The sequence below is a fragment of the Phascolarctos cinereus genome, unplaced genomic scaffold (genome assembly GCF_003287225.1).
Source record: "Phascolarctos cinereus isolate Bilbo 61053 unplaced genomic scaffold, phaCin_HiC Scaffold_1;HRSCAF=81, whole genome shotgun sequence".
In the NCBI taxonomy this organism is placed as follows: domain Eukaryota; kingdom Metazoa; phylum Chordata; class Mammalia; order Diprotodontia; family Phascolarctidae; genus Phascolarctos; species Phascolarctos cinereus.
The window spans coordinates 81,614,580-81,636,601 of record NW_027555514.1 but is presented as its reverse complement, the minus strand read 5'-3'; the positions used below and the strand labels follow the sequence as shown (position 1 = coordinate 81,636,601).

Below are 22,022 nucleotides of genomic sequence, written 5' to 3'. Positions count from 1 at the left end.
GGTACTTTTTAAACTGGAAATTAGTTTTGTAACAAGAACTGCTGTATTACACACACATATATACATATAATTATGAGGGGCAGCTAGGTGGCAAAGTGGATAGAGCACTGCTGGAGTCAGGAGGACCTGAGTTCAAATCCGACCTCAGACCAAACACTTGACACTAGCTATGTGACCCTGGGCAAGTCACTTAACCCCAATTGCCTAAAAAGAAAAAAACAAAACAAACAAAAAAAGAGAAAATGATGTAATTTATTTTTATATAATCTTATTCATATTTAATATTTTTGTTGAGCAGCTTCACTCATGTCCAACTCTTCATTACCCCATTTGGGGTTTTCTTGGCAAAGATACTGGATTGGTTTGCCATTTCCTTCTCCCACTTTTTTTGCAGATAAGGAAACTGAGGCAAACAGGGTTAAGTGACTTGCCCAGGGTCACACAGCTAGTAAGTGTCTGAGACCAGATCTAAACTCAAGAAGATGATTCTTCCAGACTCCAGGCCCAGCACTCTATCCACAGTGCCAGCTGTCACTATATTTTATGTGTAATTATATAATTTTATATATATACGTACAACAGCTCCCATTACAAAACTAATTTGCAGTTTAAAAATACCACTGTTCTTAAAAATGCTATTGACTCATACAAGTAGGGTAGGCATATATTATGCAGTGATTTGCTGATCCATCTATATAGCATTTCACTTGAATCACCTGATGGGCCACTGAGGTCAAGAAGTTGTTCCAAAGAGTAAAAGAAATACGTTTTTTACATCTCAGGATTCTAATTACTAGTAATTTCAAAAACAACTTAGCAATTTCGCTTTACTACTTTCCTGGACAGATATCAAAAAGTGGGTGCTGTTTCCTTAGCGAACACAGATTTATTCTAAATACTATGGTTTTAGACAGGTCAGTTCAGAGTTTAATATCCTAATAAAGATTTACTTTTTATTTTATGTAATCAAAGATCCGAACACCTTTTGAAATCTGAACCAGATTTTCCACAACATCTGGTTACTGATATTTTCTTTTGGAACACAAATACAAAAATTCACAATCCAAATCTCATTCAAGGTTCTTATTAATCCTGCCTAAGACTTAGAAAAGAGATAGCACACAATATTGTTAGTAATAAGATTTGGTATACAATATTTGTGTCATTGCTTCTGTTGAAGTCCCGTACATTTGTAACTAGGTCACAGAACATTCAGGTGTGCAAAGTGTATTCTTTACAACAATATTTGTGGTTTTAAGAGTCTAGCCTCTGACACATGCTATGTGACCATGGGCAAATAAACTAACTTTTCACAGTGCCCTAGACAACTCTTTAAGACTATAAACTGCAGAAAGGGGTTTACACCTGCCTGTGCAGGTAGAGGAAATTTCCTTACTTGGAAGTTCCCTGTCCAACAGAATCACAGATCCAGTCTCTATAGTTTCTATTCCTCAAAACATCTGAAATGTTTTATTAAAACTTCAGAATAAAAGGCAATCTATCTCCAGAGTTAGTTTTCCATCTCAATCCTCTGTCAAAAATATCCTAAAGAGCCTGTCTGCATGCTAAAATTGAATTTACAAGTATCGTATCAAAAACTTTTAACTAGAACCCCATGTAACTCCTCATATTTGAACAACCTGATTTTAGAAATTTAATGATCATACCATCACTTATGCTTCAATAGAGAAATTAACAAAGACTTAAAAATTAAGAAAGAGGCTGCATTAGACTAAATGTGAACAGTAAAGAATTGTTTGCCTTCTGGTGATTTTTTTTTTCTGACACAGCAATTCCCAAAGTCTACCTACAGGAGCTGTGACATACTTCAGCAGAAGCAGCGCCCATACCAACAAAATTACAGTCCCTTTAAGTACTGAAATATTGAAATATCGGCGCATATTTCTACAAATTTCCCTCTCCCCACTCACCCACTGACTCTCAGTTTTGAGATCCAGTGGAAGCAGTATGTGGTACATCCCAAAGAATATCGATGAGAAAGTCAAGGACACTGAAATCTCTCTCAGCCTCAGTTTCTGAGGGTGCTGAACTAGATGACCTTTGAAATCCCTTCCAGATTTAAATCTGGGAGCCTATGAAAGCAGAACTACTATATGGAAAGTACTGTATTTTTCCAATCACCTCTCACTGTCCCACAAACTCCAACCAGTCAAGTAAGATGGTATTTACTGAAATCGACCAGTAGTTGGGAATCTGGCACACCTGATGCCTGATAAATATAAAGTATAAATATAACATAGTATTAGTTCCTAGTTGAATTGAAGCGGAATTTGCTGCCTTATATTTAGTAAGGTTCTGCCCATTTATTGTTAACTTAACAATGCATTTAGCTCAATGTGACTGTGATCTAATTATATCACCACCTTTCTCTTCAATTTAAAGCAGTAATATATTTATAATCATTTAACAAAATTCAGCATATTTCCTTATTTAAGAAATGATGGGTATTCAGTTACTACTTTACTCTAGACACATAATACACTGGAATTTAAGTGTTAAGCTAGTAATGAAATTTTAATGCAGAGTTAATTTTGGTTCAAAAAAATCATTAACATTGAAACTTGATTATTAGTTGAAACTACAGCTGGAAAGTTGCAGAACTTTGGCTGTTTTTTTGTTTTGCGTATTGTTTTGTTTTAGGCTTAATAGGGTCTTCCAAAAACTGATTAGTCAAGTATAACTCAATGAGTCACACATTAGGGAAAATAACAAATGTTTGCCCTTCCTTTTATATATGGTCAAAGTGTAATTGCTTCTTGCTTTTGTTCATTTGGCTTTACAGACTCGATATGCAGTCACAGCTGGTACTATAGACCCTAATATTCAGAGGTTAAAAAATAATAAAACAGTTCTTTCTAGAGAAAAACTACAATGACCTAAATAAGGCAGTATAAAATAATATAATGTACTTGTTAAGCTTTTTCAATATACTGAAAGTACTAGAAAATTAAAATTTTCATCTCAAAATCAATTAAGAAACCGATAACTGAAAAGACTGATCAGTATTGTGGAAGCCAAAGATTCAGCATTTACCTAGCATTTTAAATGGGGTGAGCAGGCTGAGCCTGAGGCTCCCTATTGCTTCCCTCAGCTATAATAACCACAAAACTACATCTCAGTTACAGATAAAGGTGTTAGTAATAAAAAAAAAATCCACTCCATCCCCAGTTCTTCAGTTGTCATTTTCTGTATAAAATACCCTCCTTACTAGAGTCTACATTTCATTATAAAAGCTATCTTATCTAAAATTCGTATCTCCCTTAATGCATTGAACACAGTGGGCCTTAATTTTCCATGGCTATACTGGTATTAAATTGCAAAAACATCAAAATGATATCCACCCCTACACCAAGTCTCATCCACTAAAGAGAGAGGAATTACCTCAGTCTCATGAATACAGCTGGCCAGTCAAAATACTTAGGTTCAAATCCTGCAAATGACACATCTTGGCATGGAACCCAATTTAAGTCACAATTTCTCAATGCTTCAGGTAACTTACCAAGAATCTAAGTTGTTGAACAGGTGCCTGCCTATCTGCACTGACAGAGGAAGTTTCCTTACCCAAAGTTCTCTATGCCAGAGGTGTCAAATATACCGCCTGGCAAAAATCTGGAGTGCAGCCCAAACTAGAACAAAAGGTAATTGGGAAATATTGAACAAAATAAATAAAAGTGCAACAGAACTTGCATAATGTTAACATGCAGTTTCTCAAGTCAATAAGAGGCCCTCAAAGAGTACGGTTCAGTGGCCTATTTCTATTTGAGTTTGACACCACTGTTCTATACCAATAAAATCACAGGTTTAAGAATATTTTAAAATTTTTATTAAAAAATCAAAAATATGCAAAAATTTAAGTACTGTCATGTTAAGTGAGTCTGCATCTTTTCTTTCTTTTTTTAACCACTTAAAGATAAGTTTTTATGTTTTCAAAAGAATTAATCTTATATAATTGGTACACTTCCATTCCTTGACATTAGCTTCCACTATTATAGTTTGAACAAGACTGTATACAAATCCAAAGTTCAAAGTCAGGAAATACAGTTCATGTTTTCCATGCCTCAGCTCTACTCAATCACAAGCAGAGATGAGCTATGAAAATCTCTTAACCTGAGAAGATATCTAGGAGGAATACTTTATTAAGTAAATGCTGATGGGCAAGAAACAATACTGTTTTAACTTCTGAATACCCTCTTGTTCAGATCTCCCATTATGACCCTCAACTACAACACATACCCAAGGAAAGTTTCCTGCACACTGCAATGCAAAGCCAAGTAGCATAATACACTTGAAGGTAAGGATTATTCAATACCCAATACTTCAAAATAAAACTGTGAAGATTTTTGAAGAGAGTTTGAAATTTTTCTATGGAATAATAATTAGGGTATCTGGTTGAATTAGATAATCTCTAAGGCCCCTTCTAAGTCTTTACTTCACAATTCCTTGGTTTTGCTTCACTTCAGCCATACAACACAGCAATAAACTCAAATGATTATATCTAAAACATTCCATTAAGTCAAGACAGCACCCAAATCTTTAGAAGTGAAAACCATATCAGATAAACACAGAAAGGAATCACAGAAAATAAAAATAAATCCAGTCAATATGATTTTACGCTCATTCACCTACATGTTCTGAAAAACTTCCCGTTAGATTCAAGTTTCAACTAAGTTGGAAATTCTATTACAGATTTTACAAACCAAAGTGTCACAATGTTACTCATAAAGGCTTAAAATATAAACTTTAAATCACTCTGCCCTCAAGAGATCTTGCAGGCAACACCAGCTATAGAATTCAGCGGAATCGGATTCATCTCAAGGAGGGAGGAGGAAAAATTTACAGGGCAGTATGTGATCAAAAAGAAATACATCATCCTATTTTTTGGGGGGGGGAGGTAGAGGGAAAAGAAAGGGAGGGAAAGAAAGAGAGAAAGAAAGAAAAAGAAAGAAAGAAGAAAGAAAGAAAGAAAGAAAGAAAGAAAGAAAGAAAGAAAGAAAGAAAGAAAGAAAGAAAGAAAGAAAGAAAGAAAGAAAGAAAGAGAAAAGCTTAAGTCATTACAGTTCTACGATCATTCCCCAGGCCTTGTATGCGAAAGCTTGACATGAAACAGAAAAGGGCATCCTGGCTGGCTCAGAACCAAACAAGCAAACTACTCATCTCTCTGGGAAAACAGCAAAGAGCAGCAGTCATTTCCCCCAGAGGCCAATAAGCTAAGGATCATGTAAAAGGAAGAACACGGAATTTCTGGCACGACATTTCAGGATGTGGCAGGCTACAATAATGCACGCAGTAAATCTGGGTCTACAACACCTCTGTCCATATGCGCTCCTTCTTCCAAGAGAAGGGGGGACAAAATCCAGAGTTGTGCCCAAAGGACACGGCACTTTCTTCGGAAAGGGTGGCCCCGGGATAATGTTTGAGAAGGGGATGGCACTCAATGACAGCGGTGGGTCGGTCAGCTGTTTAGGTGGGCAGCGGCTCGAGGGCTGGCGGGGGGAGGGAGGGGACAACCCCTTACATAAGCCGGTTAGGGGAGGCTGGGGAGGGGGTTCACGGAGGAGGCTCACCCAAGCGGGCAGGTCAGAGGTGCAGATGCTGAGCCGCACCGCCTGCTCCTCGTTCTCCAGGAAGGCCAGCGCCCGGTAGAAGCGGGAGGTCTTATGGCCCTTGTTCCTCCGGCACCAGAAGAGCAGCAGCAGCCCCAGCAGGATCCACAGGAAGCTCAGCCCCAGGTAGCCCAGCACGTATACCGGGAACAGCAACACGAAGCTGCGGGCGAACTGCGCGCACAGCCCCGGCACGTCCACGCTCAGCATCGCGGGCGGGGATTCCCCGCCGGGACCCTTGGCGGCCGTGGGGCCGGGTTCTCCCGCGGCCTGAGAGGCAGCATCTACTCCAGGAGCCCTGTCCCCTGCGTCGCTCATCGTGCCCCGCCAAGATCCACCGAGGGCGGCGGCAGAGGAGGCGGCAGCAGCGGCGAGAGGATCAAGCCCACGACCGCCCCCTCTCCTACCCCGGCCCCGGGCGAGGCGAGGCGAGGCGCTGCGAGGCGAGGCGAGGCGAGGCGAGGCGAGGCGCGGCGGAGCGGGCTGCGCTAGAAGCCCAGCGCCGGCGCCGGGGCAGGGGCAGGGGCAGGGGTCGGGCGCATCCTGCTCGGTATCCCGAGCGCCTCTCACTGGGAGGGAACGAATCCTGCCGCAGCTCGCGCCGCCACCGCAGCCGCGCCCGCGCTCGCGCTTCCGCCTTTCAGGCGGCGCGTGACGTCAGCGCGCAGCTGCGAGCTGGCCGGCGGGCAGGGAGAGGTGGCCCCAGCTGGAGGCCGGGGCGTAGGCTCCGGCTGCTGGCAGGGGTGGGGCCCTCCCTCCAGGACGGCCTCCGGGGTGCGCGTGGGCCACCTACCTGCGGGGCCCGTGGGCTGCCTCCGCCCAGGAGGCGTGCGCGGTATTGAGACGGAGAGGGCTCCTAGGTGCTGGGCTGGAAAAGGGAAAAGTGGAGGGAGGCGGCGCGGGGCGTGGGAGCCTAGGCCCCAGCCCTCGTGACCCCCTGGAGCGATGCAAGTGTTCTTATCTCCCCCGTGACCGAGAACTTGGCTTGGGGAGCTCGCTGGCTTATTTGACCTCTCGGGTCCTCTCCCAAATCTTGTCCCGACCCTTCTGAAGCCCACGGAAGTGTTCGTATGCGCTGGGTGTTAAGAAAGGAGAGCGTAAAGATGGGCGTAAAGATGGTCTTCTGTTACTGAGTTGAATTAAGCTTTTCTTTGGGTTTGAGGTTAAACTTTCTGGTGCCTCGCTTGGTGGGGCGGGCGGGGTGGTTGTTTCTTTTGCGGTTTTTGTGGGGTTTTTTTTAATGACTGATAGCTTTAGATAAGTTTGGAACTCTAATGCATTGTTGAAATCACTCTGGGGAGTTTTCAAGGCTCCCTTTTACAGTAAAATCATTATTCCTGTCTTGCCCCTGTTAAAGCCAAAAGCAAAGCAGTTAAATGTTCAGACTGTTCAATGCAGTGCACTCAAGAGTCTTTAAGCTTTAATAGCTTAAAACTGAACTAAGACTTTTGGGCCGCCTTCTGTTTTGTGTTAAACAAGAACCTGAATTATTTCAGTCCTCTTTGGGACGTCAGTGCTTAAGTGTCACCAAGCTCCTTATTAGTCGTGTCAGTGCATTCTTCCTGTTTGTTTTATGGTGGAGATTCTTGATTATTAGAGAAGAGCATTATGAAATTTAAACAAAAGAAGATTATAGGTGATTCCAGGGTGGCAGACTGGTTTCCTACTCTCATGTGACTAGAGCCGTGAAAGGTCTAAGTTACAATTTGTCTTTAGGTACTTATCCGTGTGACCCTGGACAAATCACTTAACTGATCTGTGCCTTAGTTTTCTCAGTTGTAAAATGAAGATAATGATAGTATTTAAACCCCCAGGGTTGTTGTGAGCGTCACATGAGATATTTATAAAATGCTTTGCAAATCTTGGGGCAGCTAGGTATCGCAGTGGGTAAAGTGCTGAGCAAACGCTTACTAGTTGTGACACCCTGGGCAAAATCACTTAACCCTGTTGGCCTCAGTTTCCTCATCTGTAAAATGAGCTGGAGAAGGAAATGGAGAACCACTCCAGTATCTTTGCCAAGAAGACCCCCAATGGGGTCACAAAGAATCCTACAGCAACAGCAAATTATCATCATCATCATCATTATTATTATTATTATTATTATTATCATCCAACCTCATCTTTTATTGGCAAAATCTCACATAATGAGGAAGGGAATAGCTTGGTTTAGTGGGAGGAATAATGAATTTGGAATCTGAGTTCCTATGCAGGTTCTATTTGCTGATTGTGTTTGGGGCCTTGGCTAGCTTGTCTCTTGACTTCCCTGGAGTCTGTTTGCTTATCTCAGAAGTGAAAGGTTGGACTGGATGGCCCCTCAAAAGTGTCTTTTAGTTTCTGTGCACTCAGTGAATGATTTAAAAAATACATGTACCAAGCAGTTATTATGTGCAAGACTCTGGTAAGTGCTGGGGACAGAAGTACAAAAAGGGAGTCTACATCTAATATGTGGGAGACAAGATATAAAGAAAGGGTGTCCAGGCAAAGGGGTTTTGGTCTGGAGAGTCACTGGATGATACATTGGTCCATAAGGAAATCAACTGATGCATCCTTTCCCAAGCAATAATAGTATTTATTTTATTAATAGTAAGTCCAAAGCAATGTGTTCCTTACACTTTAAGGGTGTCAGGTGATATGGAAGCAGGGCCAATGTCAAAGATAGATAATATGGATGGATGTTGTTATTTGCTGTTCGTCCTTTGTTCTGGAAGAGGACCAATGACATCAGGAGGGTGATGTGTTGACTTGCTAGTGAATTGGATTTAAGTGAGGCAGGACTGTGCAGAGTTATCAGCCTCACTCCTCCAGAGTTGTCTGAGTCCAGTGGCAAGATAGAGATCAGGATGACTTGTGATGTCCCCAGATGCACAGTGGGAGTCTTTGGCCTTTTTAAGCTAAGGTCATTCCCAGGTCTCAGTTAGTCTGATTTAAGGTGTATGTATTCAGTGATTTAAGGCCAGGTTGGAAATGAGGCAAAAGATGGTCTAGTTTGCATACTTAAAAAAAAAAATCTGGGAGAGGAAGACCCTCAGGGTTTCTGGCCATAACAGAGGATAGATGGAATGAGAAGTATGGTCTCATCTGTCTGGCTAAACACAGAGTTTGCACTCACTCACCAGCCAACACAACAGCTTAGATCCACAACAGAAGTTCCAAAGCCTATTGAATTAACATCCCCAGAAACTGACGTCATGGTTTCATACTGGAGAGTGTCTAGAGGAGGGCAGCTAGGATGCTGAAGGGCCTTGAGGCCATGAAATGAGGAGAGAGCATGTTTAGCCTAGAGAAAAGACTCAGAAGAGATATGATAGTTGTCTTTAAATATTTGAAGGGTTATCACCTGCTTTCAGAGACAAGAGGTCTTTCTTGGAAGTCTTCAAGCTGTATGATCACTTGTCAATTATTTTATGGTGATGGTCCCATTTGTGTATGGGTTGAAGTCGTCAGAAGCTTACTGAGTTACCTTGCAACTCCTAAGTTCTCTGGTTGTGATTCTGAGATCTCACATCTGTAACTTTTCCCTTTACTTTTTTTTAGCATGTGTTAGCATATAAACTGCTTCAGGGTAAGAATTGTTTCATCAGCTATACTTCTATCTACAGGGCCTAGCATAGTGCCTAGAACATAGTAGGTGCTTATTAAAGGCTTGTTGATGGATTGATCCAAGAACTGGGTAGCTGATTCTGAAGAAGTTTCTCTCCCTGTGTTCAGTCCTTTTCAGTCATAATCCCATTTGGGGTTTTCTTGGCAAAGATACTGGAGTGTTTTGCCATTTCCTTCTCCAGTTCATTTTACAGATGAGAAACTGAAGCCAACAGGGTTCAGTGACTTGCTCAGGCTCACTTAGCTAGTAAGTGTCTGAGGCTGGATTTGAATTCAGGAAGATGAGTTTTCCAGCTGCCCCTGCTTCTCTCCCTATATGTTTCGTCAGCTGGATGAGCTCTTTCCATGAAGCAACCGTTACATTAACACAGAAAAGTAGCCTCTTAGTGGAAGGAGCTTTGGATATGAAATCAGAAAACTTGGATTTAACATAGCCCTGCTGTTGACTAACAGATTTTAACCTTTCTAGTGTAACTGGCAGAGTCACTTTTTCATCTCCTAAACCAGTGCAAATTACAACTTCTCTGACTTAGTAGACATTCTTTTAAGAGTTGTTGTATATCATGTTGGCATTGTTGCGAATTTCTCCAGCCACTCTAGGAAGCAATTTGGAATTAGGCTAAGAGAGTGAATTAAACATCCATTCTCTTTGACCTAGCACTCCCATTGCTGGACACATACCCCCAAAAACTCAGTGATAATAGAGAGGTCCCATATACACTAAAATATTTGTAATAGTATTTTTTTTGTAGTAGCAGTGAACTGAAAACTAAACAGATGTCCATTCCTTGGGGAGCAGCTAAACAAATTGTGGTTCATGAATGTAGTAATGGAATATTACTATGCCATAAGAAACAAGCAATCTGACAAATGCAGGGAATCATGAGAACTCAAACTCATGTAAAATGAAACAAACAAGGCCTGGTTAAAATATGCATGCATACATGTATGTGTATATATATGTATAGTTTGAGAGACAATTTCTGGGTAATTAATCATTTTAATAATTAGGGCTTGCAAATATTGAATAAAAAAATTGGTCATTTGGCTGTCTCTTGTAAACCAAGGACAGATCATGGGGGCCTATTGATGCTTATATGCCCTTGGAAGAGTGAGTGTTCCTGACAAATAGCAATCAACTCTGGTTAACAATTAATGAGAAAAATGAATATTATAATGAGAGGTAGACATATTATAATGAGGGACTGGGGGAATGTGGACTTTGTTTATGTCACTCTTACTCCCAGACTGCCCCCAGCCCTGGACAATCTAGACAAAGGTTCTACATCTTCCCTTCCCCTTCACCCACCCACCCAAGCCTGAGTAGAGCATAATGAGCTTCCCCCCTTGGGTGGGGGTTCGAACAAGATTGAGGAGGCAGTTAATCCAATGTCATTATCAGCAGTGTCCTTTAGATGCTGACTGAATAACCTACAAGGGGCAGATTTCTGAATGAGGACGTAGAAAGGGGAAAAACCTTAATCCTAATTCAATAATTGGTCATTACTATATGGGAGAAATAATCATTTCTCTCTCTCTCTCTCTCATATATGTATGTATGTGTGTATGATGGTTGCAACAATATAAGTGAAAGGGGGCAGCTAGGTGGCACAGTGGATAGAGCTCCGGCCTTAGAGTCAGGAGGACCTGAGTTCAAATCTGGTCTCAGACACTTGACACTTAACTAGTTATGTGATCTTGGGCAAGTCACTTAACCCCATTGCCTAGCAAAACAAAACAAACAAAAAAACAATGTAAGTGAAAGGACAATAACAGCAAAATAATGGAAACGTTGCCAAGAAATTATAGTGACCATGTGTGGCCCTGAAAAGGAAGTAAAGAATGTACCTTCCTCCCACCTTTGTAGAGGTGAGGTACTGTGGGTATGGAGCACAACTATATTGGATTTGATTGGTCCATTAGTAGTTTTATTGAATTGTTTTTTCCCCCTCTAATTCTTCGTTATTAGGGTTGTCGTCTAGGAGGAAGAAAGAGTAGGCTATACTGGAAAATACAGATGATATAAAAACAAAGTATATCAACAAAATTTTAAAGAGAAAGGGGGAAAAAGTTTTTGTGACTGAAAAATTCACCACCCTGATCTGACCCCCTGCTGCACCCCTCCAAATTTAATTGTCCGAGGCCAGACAACAGCCACACAGTTCATTTAAAATGGGAATAACGATAGGACCTGCCTTGCTCTATCTACCTTCCTCACAAATAATATATAAGAAGCTTCGTAGACTCTAATACTCTTTATAACGTCAGATTTCATTATTAAGGCAGACATGTGTAGTAGCTGTTGTACAGCAGCCTGAAGTAATGTGACATTTCAGTATAGATTGAAGAAAAACTGTAAATTCAAGTCTCCACATCACTGCAGACCAATCAAACAGACCAATTTATTATAAAGGAAGAAGAGATCAAGTGTCCTTTTTTGGGCAAAAGTCTGTACGATGGAAGAGGCACAAAAGCCAACAACATATTCATCACGTGACTCCCCATCATGAACTTTATACTCCAGCCAAACTGGACTATTTAGCATTTTTCCTAAGTAAAACTGTTGTCTCATTCAAGGCATCCACGTCGTCTAGATTGTCTCCTCATCTCAGTTCCAGCTTTCAGAAGCTTTATCTTCTTTCAAGGAAGTTCCGTGGCTGTGTTTTCTATCCAGCCTTCCCTGACCCTCACCACAGAAAATGTTCTCCCCTGCTCAAATATTCCTAAAACATTTTGTCTAGATCTCTGTTTTGCCTTCATCATTTGTTACCTTACGTAATACATCTCACCATGAAATATAAACTTTTGGCGTCAGAGACTCTGCCATTTTTATCCTCTAGCACTGGGAAGTCCAGGATTCAGATCCTGCCTCTGAGACATATTGGCCACATTTACTTGGGACAAGCAATTTAATCTCAGTGTCCCAAGGAAGTCTCTAAGACTAAATTGCAGAGCAGATGCACATAGGCAAATGCCACACTGAGAGTCCTCTATACAAATGAAATCACTGCTGTAATCCCTTCCCCTCATCCCTAGCATCTAGCACAGTGTTTTATATATAAATATTTTTTCAACTGAGTTGAATATTCCACAAATAGTAGCTATAGCCTATAACTAAAAGACAGAGTTCATATACAATGTACAAAGGACTACAATTAGTCATTTATATTAGCATTTCTTTTGTCCACACCTGAGTACAATGCCAATAAAAAACTACCTCCTTTCCGTGTGTGTGTGTTTATATGAAGGAGTTACGCAAATATATTTTATGACTCTATAAAAATAGTGCTACATGAAACACTTTGCAGAAAGCATGTGTTTTAGAGGCAAGTAATTGATACAATGAATAAAACACGTACTGTATTTGGAATCTGGGAAACCTAATTTAAAATCTAGCCTCGGATACTAACAGTGTGCCCCTGGGTAACTTAACCTCTGTCTGCCTCAGTTTCCTCATCTGAAGATGGGGGTAATTATAGCACCTACCTCCCAGGGTTGTGAGAATGAGATAAGATAATATTTCTAAAGCACTTTGCAAACCTTAAAGTGCTATATAAATTCTACACAGTTATTGTTATTATTGTTATCTGATTCTGTAAAATGGGTAGAACAGATTTAGAGACTCAGGCTCTGGGCTGAGGACTCAGAGCTGGCCTAAAACTACAAAGTCAGTCAGTAACAGAGCCCAGCTTAGAACCCAGGTCTATGTGAGCCCAAAGACCTATCTGTATAGAGTATGATGCCCCTGCCTGTACCAAGACAAAGAGAAGTGAAACAGCCTTCATTTTTCTGTCTTTACAACTCCTTATTTGTCTGAGCTTGAAATTGTATTTTATTTAATCTAGTCCCTTGGGAAAAAAAAGTTGAAAAACTAGATCGAACACACTTTAGGCTCCTTCCCATTTGGCTTCTGCCCATGAAGACGTGCTTAATGTACACAAATAACCAGCTTTTGTTCAAGATCAGCAGTTTTTCAAACTGAAGCCAATAATTACACTTGTCAAAAGTAAAGGGCTGTTTTGTCCTGTTTCCTAGAACATAAAGAAACATGGAAGCAATGATGGGCAGTGAATTAGGAAGATTTGGGTTTAAGTCCTGCCTCTGATACTTATTTGTTGGTGACCCTGGACAAGTCATTTAACCTGTGTCTCAGGCAACTACCCAAGATTAATTGAGTAAGTCATAGATGGATTGTTATCTGAATTGGTAAAGAGAAATGGTGTCAAACTCAAATAGAAAGCCACTTAAGGATCCCCCCAGGTCACATATTGCTTTGGAAAACCATATATGTTTATGTGGGTTTTTTTAAGTACATCAACACATTAAAATCAGATAGGATGTACGAAAATATTTATAGCAGCTCTTTTTGTGGTGGCAAAGAATTGGAAATTGAGAGGATGCCCATCAATTGGGGAACGACTGAACAAGTTGTGGTATATGAATGTAATTAAATACTAATGTTCCATAAGAAATGATGAGCAGGAGGATTTCAGAAAAATCTGGATAGGCTTATATGGTCTGATGCTGAGTAAAGTGAGCAGAATGAGAAGAACATTGTACACGGTAACAGTTATGTTGTGCGACGGTAACATTCATAGACTTTAACACTTCTCAGCAATACAAGGATCTAAGACATCTCCAAAGGCCTCATGATGGAAAATGCTAACCGCATCCAAAGAAAGAACTATGGAGTTTGAATGCAGATGGAAGCATACTATTTGCTATTTTTTTTCTTCTGTTGTGTTGTGTTTCTTCTTTCTGCTGGTTCCTCCTATAGTTCTTATTCTTACTTACATCACTAATGTGAAAATATGTTTAATAGGAATGTATATGTATAGCCTATATCAGATTATGCAACATCTTGGGGAGGAAGGTGGGAAGGGAGTGGGAGAAAAATTTAAAACTCAAAAGCTTATGGAAGTGATTGTTGATAATTCAAAATAAATTAATTTTTTTTAAAAATCAGATAGGAACTACATTTTTACCTGATTCTGGCTGTATTCAGGCAGTACTCAGGAATGTTGTAGGCAGCATGCCACATTTTTGACACATCTGATACAGAGTTCCCAAAGCCCTCTTGAATTAGACTATGGGGTTTTCCCCTTTTGGTCTCAAGAAGAGAGAGGTCTCTCTTTCAACTCAGGTATGTTTAAGGCACTGTGCTAGGTCATCCTTGCTGAAGTTTGCTCCTCCCCTTATGCTGTGGGTACCATACCCTCCTGCCTCTCCTAGAATTTACTCAGTAAAAATCTGCTTTCTCATCATCACCTCTGGCCTTTTTCTTGCTCCTGTACTCTGCCTTCACTTCCTTAAGTCTTTTTTGTTCAGTCGTGTCCAACTCTGCATGACCGCAAGGACCATAGCCCTTCCTTCCTCTGCTATCTTCCAAAGTCTGTCCAAGCTCATGCTTGTGGCTTCTATCTCATCCTCTGCTGTCCCTTTCTCCTTTTGCCTTCAATCTTTTCCAATGACTTCCATCTTCTCATTATTTTGATAAAGTATATAAAACTTCTGCTTCACCCTTATCAATTCCTTATCTCATCCCCCTCAGTAACAATTAACCCTTTTCTTCTTTTGTCTCAGTATCAGCTGAGCCACACTCATGTCCCATTAACATGGTCTCCTATGTCACTAACATGGGGCCATGAATTCTCTCAGTTTCCCTCTTCTGTTCCTCAGAACTTCTCAGTTTCATCATCTTCTCTCAACTTTCTTCCAATGGAAAAATAATCTTTCTTACCAGGTCAGTCATGACTTCTCTACTCAAAAACCTTCCCTGGGTCCCTGTTTGTTCCTAGGACATAACCGAAGTGAAAGGCATGGTGGAGAAAGAGCTGGCCTCAGAGTCAGGAAGACCTGACCCCATTTCTTCTAATGTGTGTTGGCTGTATGACCCTCAGCAAATCACTCAGTTTCTCAGTGCCTCAAGCAACTCTAAAAATGTAACTTGCAGCATATATATGGTTGTCTTGAATTGATCTTTTACTTTGAGGTCCCTACACTAGGCAGTGTCAAACATGACTGGCCCCAAATGCTGAACCAGATTAAAATGTAATTGGGAGATATTTAACAAAATAAATAAAAATATGTTAAAATGAATAATATCACATTTTAAAATTAAGTCAGTATTTGACCCACAGAGATCCTTATGTACCCATTGACTCCACTACTCTATACCAGTGAAATTACTGGTCTGGTCAAAGAAAATAAGAAGGCTAAATGCCTCTTCTTGGCATTAAAAGTCCTTCATAACAGCAGTACCACAACTATCTAGACTTAGATTACTTCCTGGTACATATTCTGTGCTCTAGCCAAAGTAGATAAATTTTGTACCCCTCCCAAACCACAATTTAAAAAAAACAAAGCAAAACACTGCCATACCTATTTTTCTGGCCTGATTCAAGACTACCTCAAGAAACCTTCCTTAATCACTCTAATGAATACTGACTTTCCTCTTCAGACCTCTCATAGCACTGTGAGAACTCTAATGCATTTTTCATGTAATAATTTTGATACCTTATCACCCTAATTCACAGTTTTGACTAGACCCTTGAGTTCAGGGGCCATGTTTTATCTAACTTTGTCATTTCCCCCAGGACCAGCAAAGTGTCCTGCATTGTAGTTCAAGTCTACTTATCGTAAAAACATCTTACCTTTACCTTATGCTGCTATCTCCGTCGGCAATCATCTTTTCTCTTCTAAATCACAGCTAAAAATTTGGAACTATGCCCAAAGGGCTATAAAACTATGTATACTCTTTGATCCAATACCACTGGCTAGGTCTGTATCCCAAAGAGATTTTAAATAAAGGGGACAATAACTTATTCAAAAATAAAGCATTTCTTTTTGTGATGGGAAAGAATTGGAAAGTGGGGGGGGATGCCTATCAGCTGGGGAATGGCTGAGCAAGTTGTATTATATAATTGTAATGAAATATTAGTATGCTATAAGAAATGACAAGTAGGATGATTTTAGAAAAACCTGGAAAGAGTTATGTGAACTGATGCATAGAGAAGTGAGCAGAACCAGGAGAACACTGTACATAGTAACAGTATTGTATAGTGAACAACGGTGAATGACTTAGCTGTTCTCAGCTCTACAGTGATCCAAGACAGTCCCAGAGGACTCATGATGAAAAATGCTATCCACACCCAGGGAAAGAACTGGCATCTGAATACAGACCAAAGCATACTATTTTGTACTTTTCTTCTTTCCATACTTTTCTTTCTTTCTTTCTTTTTGAGTTTTCTTCCACAAAATGACTATTTTACATAATTGCACACATATAACCTATATCAGATTGCATACTGTCTCAGGGAGGGGGGGAAAGGAGGGAGGAAAGGATAGAATTTGGAACTCAAAACTTAAAAAAGTGTTAAAAATTGTTTTTGCATGTAATGGGGAAAGTAAAATGTTATTTTTAAAAGATCACTGCTAAACTTCTGGAAAGTTTACGTGGGCTGTTCTACTTCCTAAGCAAGTCATTCAGTATTCAATTCTCTATAATTTAGCTTCCATATAGACTTATGCTGAAACTATTCTCTCAAGGTCACCAGTGACCTTCTGATTGCCAAATCCAGTGCACTTTTCTCAGTGCTCATCCTCCTTGATTTTTTTGTATCCCATTTGTTACTGATGGACGTCCCTCCTCCTTTCTTCCTCTCTCTTCCCTTGGTATCCATAAAACGGGTATTTCCTATTTCTCTTGCTCACCCTTTGCTGTTTTTCTCTCCGATTTCGCTCCCTTCTCTTGCCTCTAAAGTGTGATTCACCCCAAGCTCTTTCTGGGGCCTCCTCTTTTTTTGTGCCCTCATCCTGTAGTTTCAGCCTTCCTGCCAATGACTCCAAAGTCTTTATCTCCAGCTCGGATCTCTTCACTGCACTTCAGCTGCGTGCTGGATTTGGATCCAGGAAGATCCTAGTTCCAAACTTGGCTTCAGTTGCTTGCTAGCTATGTAAACTAGAACAAGTCTCTCTCGTCTTTTTCATCTGTAAAATGAGGGTAGTAGCACCTACTTTAGTGAGTGCTTCTAGGGCTCAAGTGAGATAATATAGAAGAAATATAGAAATCTCAAAATCCTATCTAAATACTCATTATTATCATTATTCATTTCCAACTGCCTGACAGACATTTTGTCTTTGATATTCCACTGTGAGTTATGATACCTCTATATGTTCAAAATTGAACTCTTTCACTAGAAACTCCCCCTCCTAACTTCCTGATTTCTGTTGATTGACACTACCATTGTCTTGTCATGTATGCTCAAAATTTTGGAATTAATCTCTCCATTTTTTAATTTAGCTTTCTTTTTAAAAATGTGTTTTTGATACTTTTTTTTTTAAACTTCACCATCACTTCCCAAAGACTCCCTCCATACCATCCCCATTCCCAGACAGAATCCTCCCTTGTATGAAATAAGTGCAGTCAGGCAAAGGAAATCAGCATATTGACCTGGACTAAAAGTGTACACCTCATGGCACACCTGGAGTCTATCATGTCTCTGTTGAGAAGAGGAGCAATGCTTTCCCGACTGTCCTCTTTTATTATGATAGGTCACTGCTTTGATCAGAATTCTGAAGCTTTTGAATGTTGTCTTCCCTTGTCATCGTCTTTTAAGATGTTCTCTGGATTCTACTTACAGTTATAATTTTCCCCAAGATCCTCTGAGTTCTTCATACTATACAATAACATGCTAGTACATTCATATATCATTTAGCTATTAGCCATTCCCCAATTAATACCCATTTTCCTTCCAGTTTTGTTACTACTAAAAGTGCTGCTATATGTGTGTGTGTATATACATATACACATACATACATATATATATATATATGTATATATATATATATACACACACACACACACACACACACACACACACACATATATATAAACCTTTTTAAAGGAGATCTTTGGGGGCAGCTAGGTGGCACAGTGGATAGAGCACTGGCTCTGGAGTCAGAAGGACCTGAATTCAAATCCAGTCTCAGACACTTACTAGGTGTGTGAGTTTGGGCAAGTCACTTAACCCTGCTTCCAAAAAAAAAAAAGAAAGAAAAGAAAGGAGATCTTTTATATCCTTAGTGCATATACCTGTTATCATTGAGTCAAAGAATATGTAGTTTAATTTTTAAGCATAATTTCAAATTGCTTTCCAGAAGAATTGAACTAATTTACAGCTCAACTAAGTGAAAGGTATGTATCTTCCCAGAGTCCCTCCAAAATTCACTGTTTTATCTTTGTTAATCTGATGAGTATGAGATGAAACATTGCAAGTGTTTTAATTTGTATTCATCTATCTTATTATTTGTGAGATGCAGTATTCTTTCATATTACTATGAGAGCTACAGATCTTTTGAAAACTGCCTCTTCATATTCTTTTACCATTTTTCTGTTGGGAATGGTTTATGTTATGTATTTGTTTCCATTTTCTCTATATCTTGGATATAAGACCTTAATCAGAAACAAATGCTACATACCCTTTGACCCAGCAATAGCACTTCTAGGGCTATATCCCAAGGAGATCATACAAATGGGAAAAGGACCCACATGTACACAAATATTCATAGCCACTCTTTTTTGTGGTGGCAAAGAATTGGAAATTGAGAGGATGCCCATCAATTGGGGAATGGCTGAGCAAGTTGTGGTATATGAATGTAATGGAATACTATTGTGCTATAAGAAATGATGAACAGGCTGACTTCAGGAAAACCTGGAAAGACTTGTAAGGTCTGATGCTGAATGAAGTGAGCAGAACCAGGGGAACGTTGTACACAATAACAGGCACGTTGTTCGATGACTGATACTGATAAACTTAACCTTTTCAGCAATGCAAGGATCTAAGACATCCCCAGAGGCCTGGAAAATGCTATTCACATCCAAAGAAAGAACAATGAAGCTGAATTACTATCTTTTTTTTTAATCTCTTCTGTTGAGTTTTGTTTCCTCTTTCTGATGGTTCCTCCTATTGGTTTTAACTTTTACTTACAACATCACTAATGTGAAAATAGGTTTAATAGGAATGTAAATGTATAGCCTATATCAGATTGTACTCTGTCTTGGGAAGGGTGGTAGGGAGGAAGGGGGAGAAAAATTTTAAACTCAAAAGCATATAGAAGTGATTATTGATAAATCAAAATAAATTAATAAAATAAACTAAAAAGAAAAAAAAGAAATATATGCTACAAAGTTCTATCCCCAGTTAACTGCTTCTCTTCTTATTCTAGCTGTATTGATTTTGTTCATGCAAGTGCTTTTAAATTTTATGTAAAAAAGTTGTTTTGTCCTTTATGATCACTTCTGTCCTTTCTAGTTAAGAATTTTCCATAGAAGTGGGCATAAAAGATAAAGTGGCTTACTGGGTTTTAAAAATCATTCTTAACTTCATTTTACCTCATCTTCTACTTCCAAGATGTTGTCAGGTTCTGTTGATTCTACATCTCTAATATGCATTTACAGTTTTTTTTTTAGCGCTATTTACCATGACCTTACTTCTCACTATCATCCCATAGCCAAACTCTCTAACTCAAATCCTCCCCTCTTTATTATTATTTCATGGCTGTGTGTGGTCTAGTCAAACTGAAATATTCTGCATGCTCATCCTAACCTTTCCTGCTTGTACGCCTTTCCAAAAGTTACCCCTCATATCTAGAATAGATTGGCCAATCTTTATCTATTGAAATATCCTTCTTTTCCATCAGTGCCTAAATTGTGAATTCTTTGAACACAGGGATGATGTCATTAAAAAAATCTCATGTCTGACCTATTAGTACTCTATGTGATAGGTGCTAAATTCATTGAATTGAATTGCTAGTGATTTATTAGATTTATTAGAAAATCAACCTAGTAAGTTGGTATGTACCATGTGTAATAAAGTATTTAACCTCTATTCTCTGAATACAAAATAAACCAAAGACAAGTGACTTGTTTAATACAAATCAGCACTTCTGGGAGCATTATCTTCCTAATGACCTACTATCCTTGAAGCTTTGTGCCTATTAAATTACATATGTGAAGGAAGGATACACAAAGTATACTTCTGTCATTCCACAGTCCCTTTAGCTCTACTGAAATAATCTGATTTCCTAAATATTTATTCGTTTCAGTCATGTTTTGGGGGTTTTCTTGGCAAAGATATTGGAGTGGTTTACCATTTCCTTCAGCTCATTATATAGATGAGGAAACTGAGGCCAAAAGTTTAAGTGACTTGTCCAAGGTCACACAGATAGTGTCTGAGGCTAGATTTGAACTCAGGAAGATGAGTCTTCCTGACTTCATGCCTGGAGTCTATCCACTGCACTACCTAGCTGCCCAAAGTTAAACATACAAGTATACTGAATATTGAGGGAATGGGTAGTGGGGGGCAGTTTTGTACCAGAGCATTTTAAAATACAAAATATTCACCTATGATGGTATTGAAATAAAGTAGAAAGGACACAAAAAGCCCTAAAATGCTATTGTGTTTTTCATAAGGAAAGAATAAGAGTTTAACAGAAGCTACAATTTTGATACCTGTTCAGGAAACCGCTCCAGTTTGGGGATGAGAGGGGGAAACAACCTTTTTTACAACAGCCCATTTTTGCTTACACCCCTGCCTCTTTGCCAATATCTTCCCTTCCCCTTTACACCCTCACTTTATAATAGAAACTCTAGAATCTTCTATAATGGAAACTTCCATGATCCATTGAGAACCTTGCTGACCAATCCCAAGCATTCCCTTGCCTGTGACATCAAAAACAGGAAACCAATCAGTGACACCTGAGTGAAAGTAACTCCGCCCCTCCCTATGAAACTTGCAGCCCTCTTCTGTTTCATTGCCCTCTGTAGAAGGTCATTAGGATGCTGCATTATGTAGAGTTGCTTCAGGGTGGTAGCTCACTGCTCTAGTTTTGAAAGGGTTTGTTCTTTGCCTTGGGGTGTGTGGAGGAGTCAGGGTACTATCTAGGTTCAACTATTACATTATACAATATAGACAGAGAATACAAATGAAGAAGATATGTACTTAAATGTACATCTGGGATGAGCCTCCAAAATGTAATCATTCTCTCGGCTGCTGCCTCCTGACATGAAGAGCACCAGTATGCTTTTGGAGAATTTTCTCTCTTTTTTGGTACATGGAATCCTGAGATCATGTGTTCATGCTACTCTCTAGAACAGGATAAAGTTTTATTAAAAGAAGGAAAACAAAGAGAAATGTCTTTGAATGAACAACTATTAGTCAAAAAGACATGTATGTATGTATGTTTATAATTTGAATATCGATCTCCTAGAGAAGTGTACAATCCCAAATATAAGGGCTTCTCTAATGAAAGCTCTTCACCACAAATCTATCTTATCCAGGATTTCTTTTCTTCAAAGGTTGCCACTGTTCCCCACCCCAATATTCCCTTCCTACTTCTCGTTTTAGCAATCTTTCTCAGCTATTAGCCCCACTTCTCACAATGAACATTTCTGGGAAAGAGAAAGAGAGAATACTCTATCACTTACTATGCTAATCTTGATTCATTCATACCATCACACCATCCCTGCACCATCACTGGGAGTCTTCAAGCCGAAGCTGACCAAGCAGAGATCACCACTTTCTTGACAATGAGGACTCCTTTTTAGATGTGGTTTAAATGAGATGATTTCTGAAGTCCAGTCCCAATCTGAGGTTCTGTAATTCCATTATCAGAGATTTTAGACCTAAAAGGGAAAAAAAACTGCATTCATTGCCCTCGATTTGTAGATCAGAAAATTGAGGCCCAGTAAAAGGAAAAGATTGGCTCAATTCTATAGTATTTCCATTCGGTACAAGT

At 39.6% G+C, this 22,022-nt stretch overlaps 1 protein-coding gene across 2 annotated transcripts in view; it reads right to left on the bottom strand.

Annotated features, from left to right (window-relative positions):
* ESYT2 (extended synaptotagmin 2) overlaps positions 1 to 6,268 on the bottom strand; it is a 115,461-nt gene extending 109,193 nt beyond the window's left edge. The window contains exon 1 of one of the 2 annotated variants that reach the window (XM_078152542.1): positions 5,586 to 6,268. In XM_078152542.1, coding sequence (XP_078008668.1) covers positions 5,586 to 5,942 — 357 coding nt within the window. In that variant the 5' untranslated portion in view covers positions 5,943 to 6,268. The remainder of the gene's footprint in view (positions 1 to 5,585) is intronic. The other variant, XM_020990348.2, reaches the window with a different exon arrangement.
* Between the last annotated feature and the right edge of the window lie 15,754 nt (positions 6,269 to 22,022).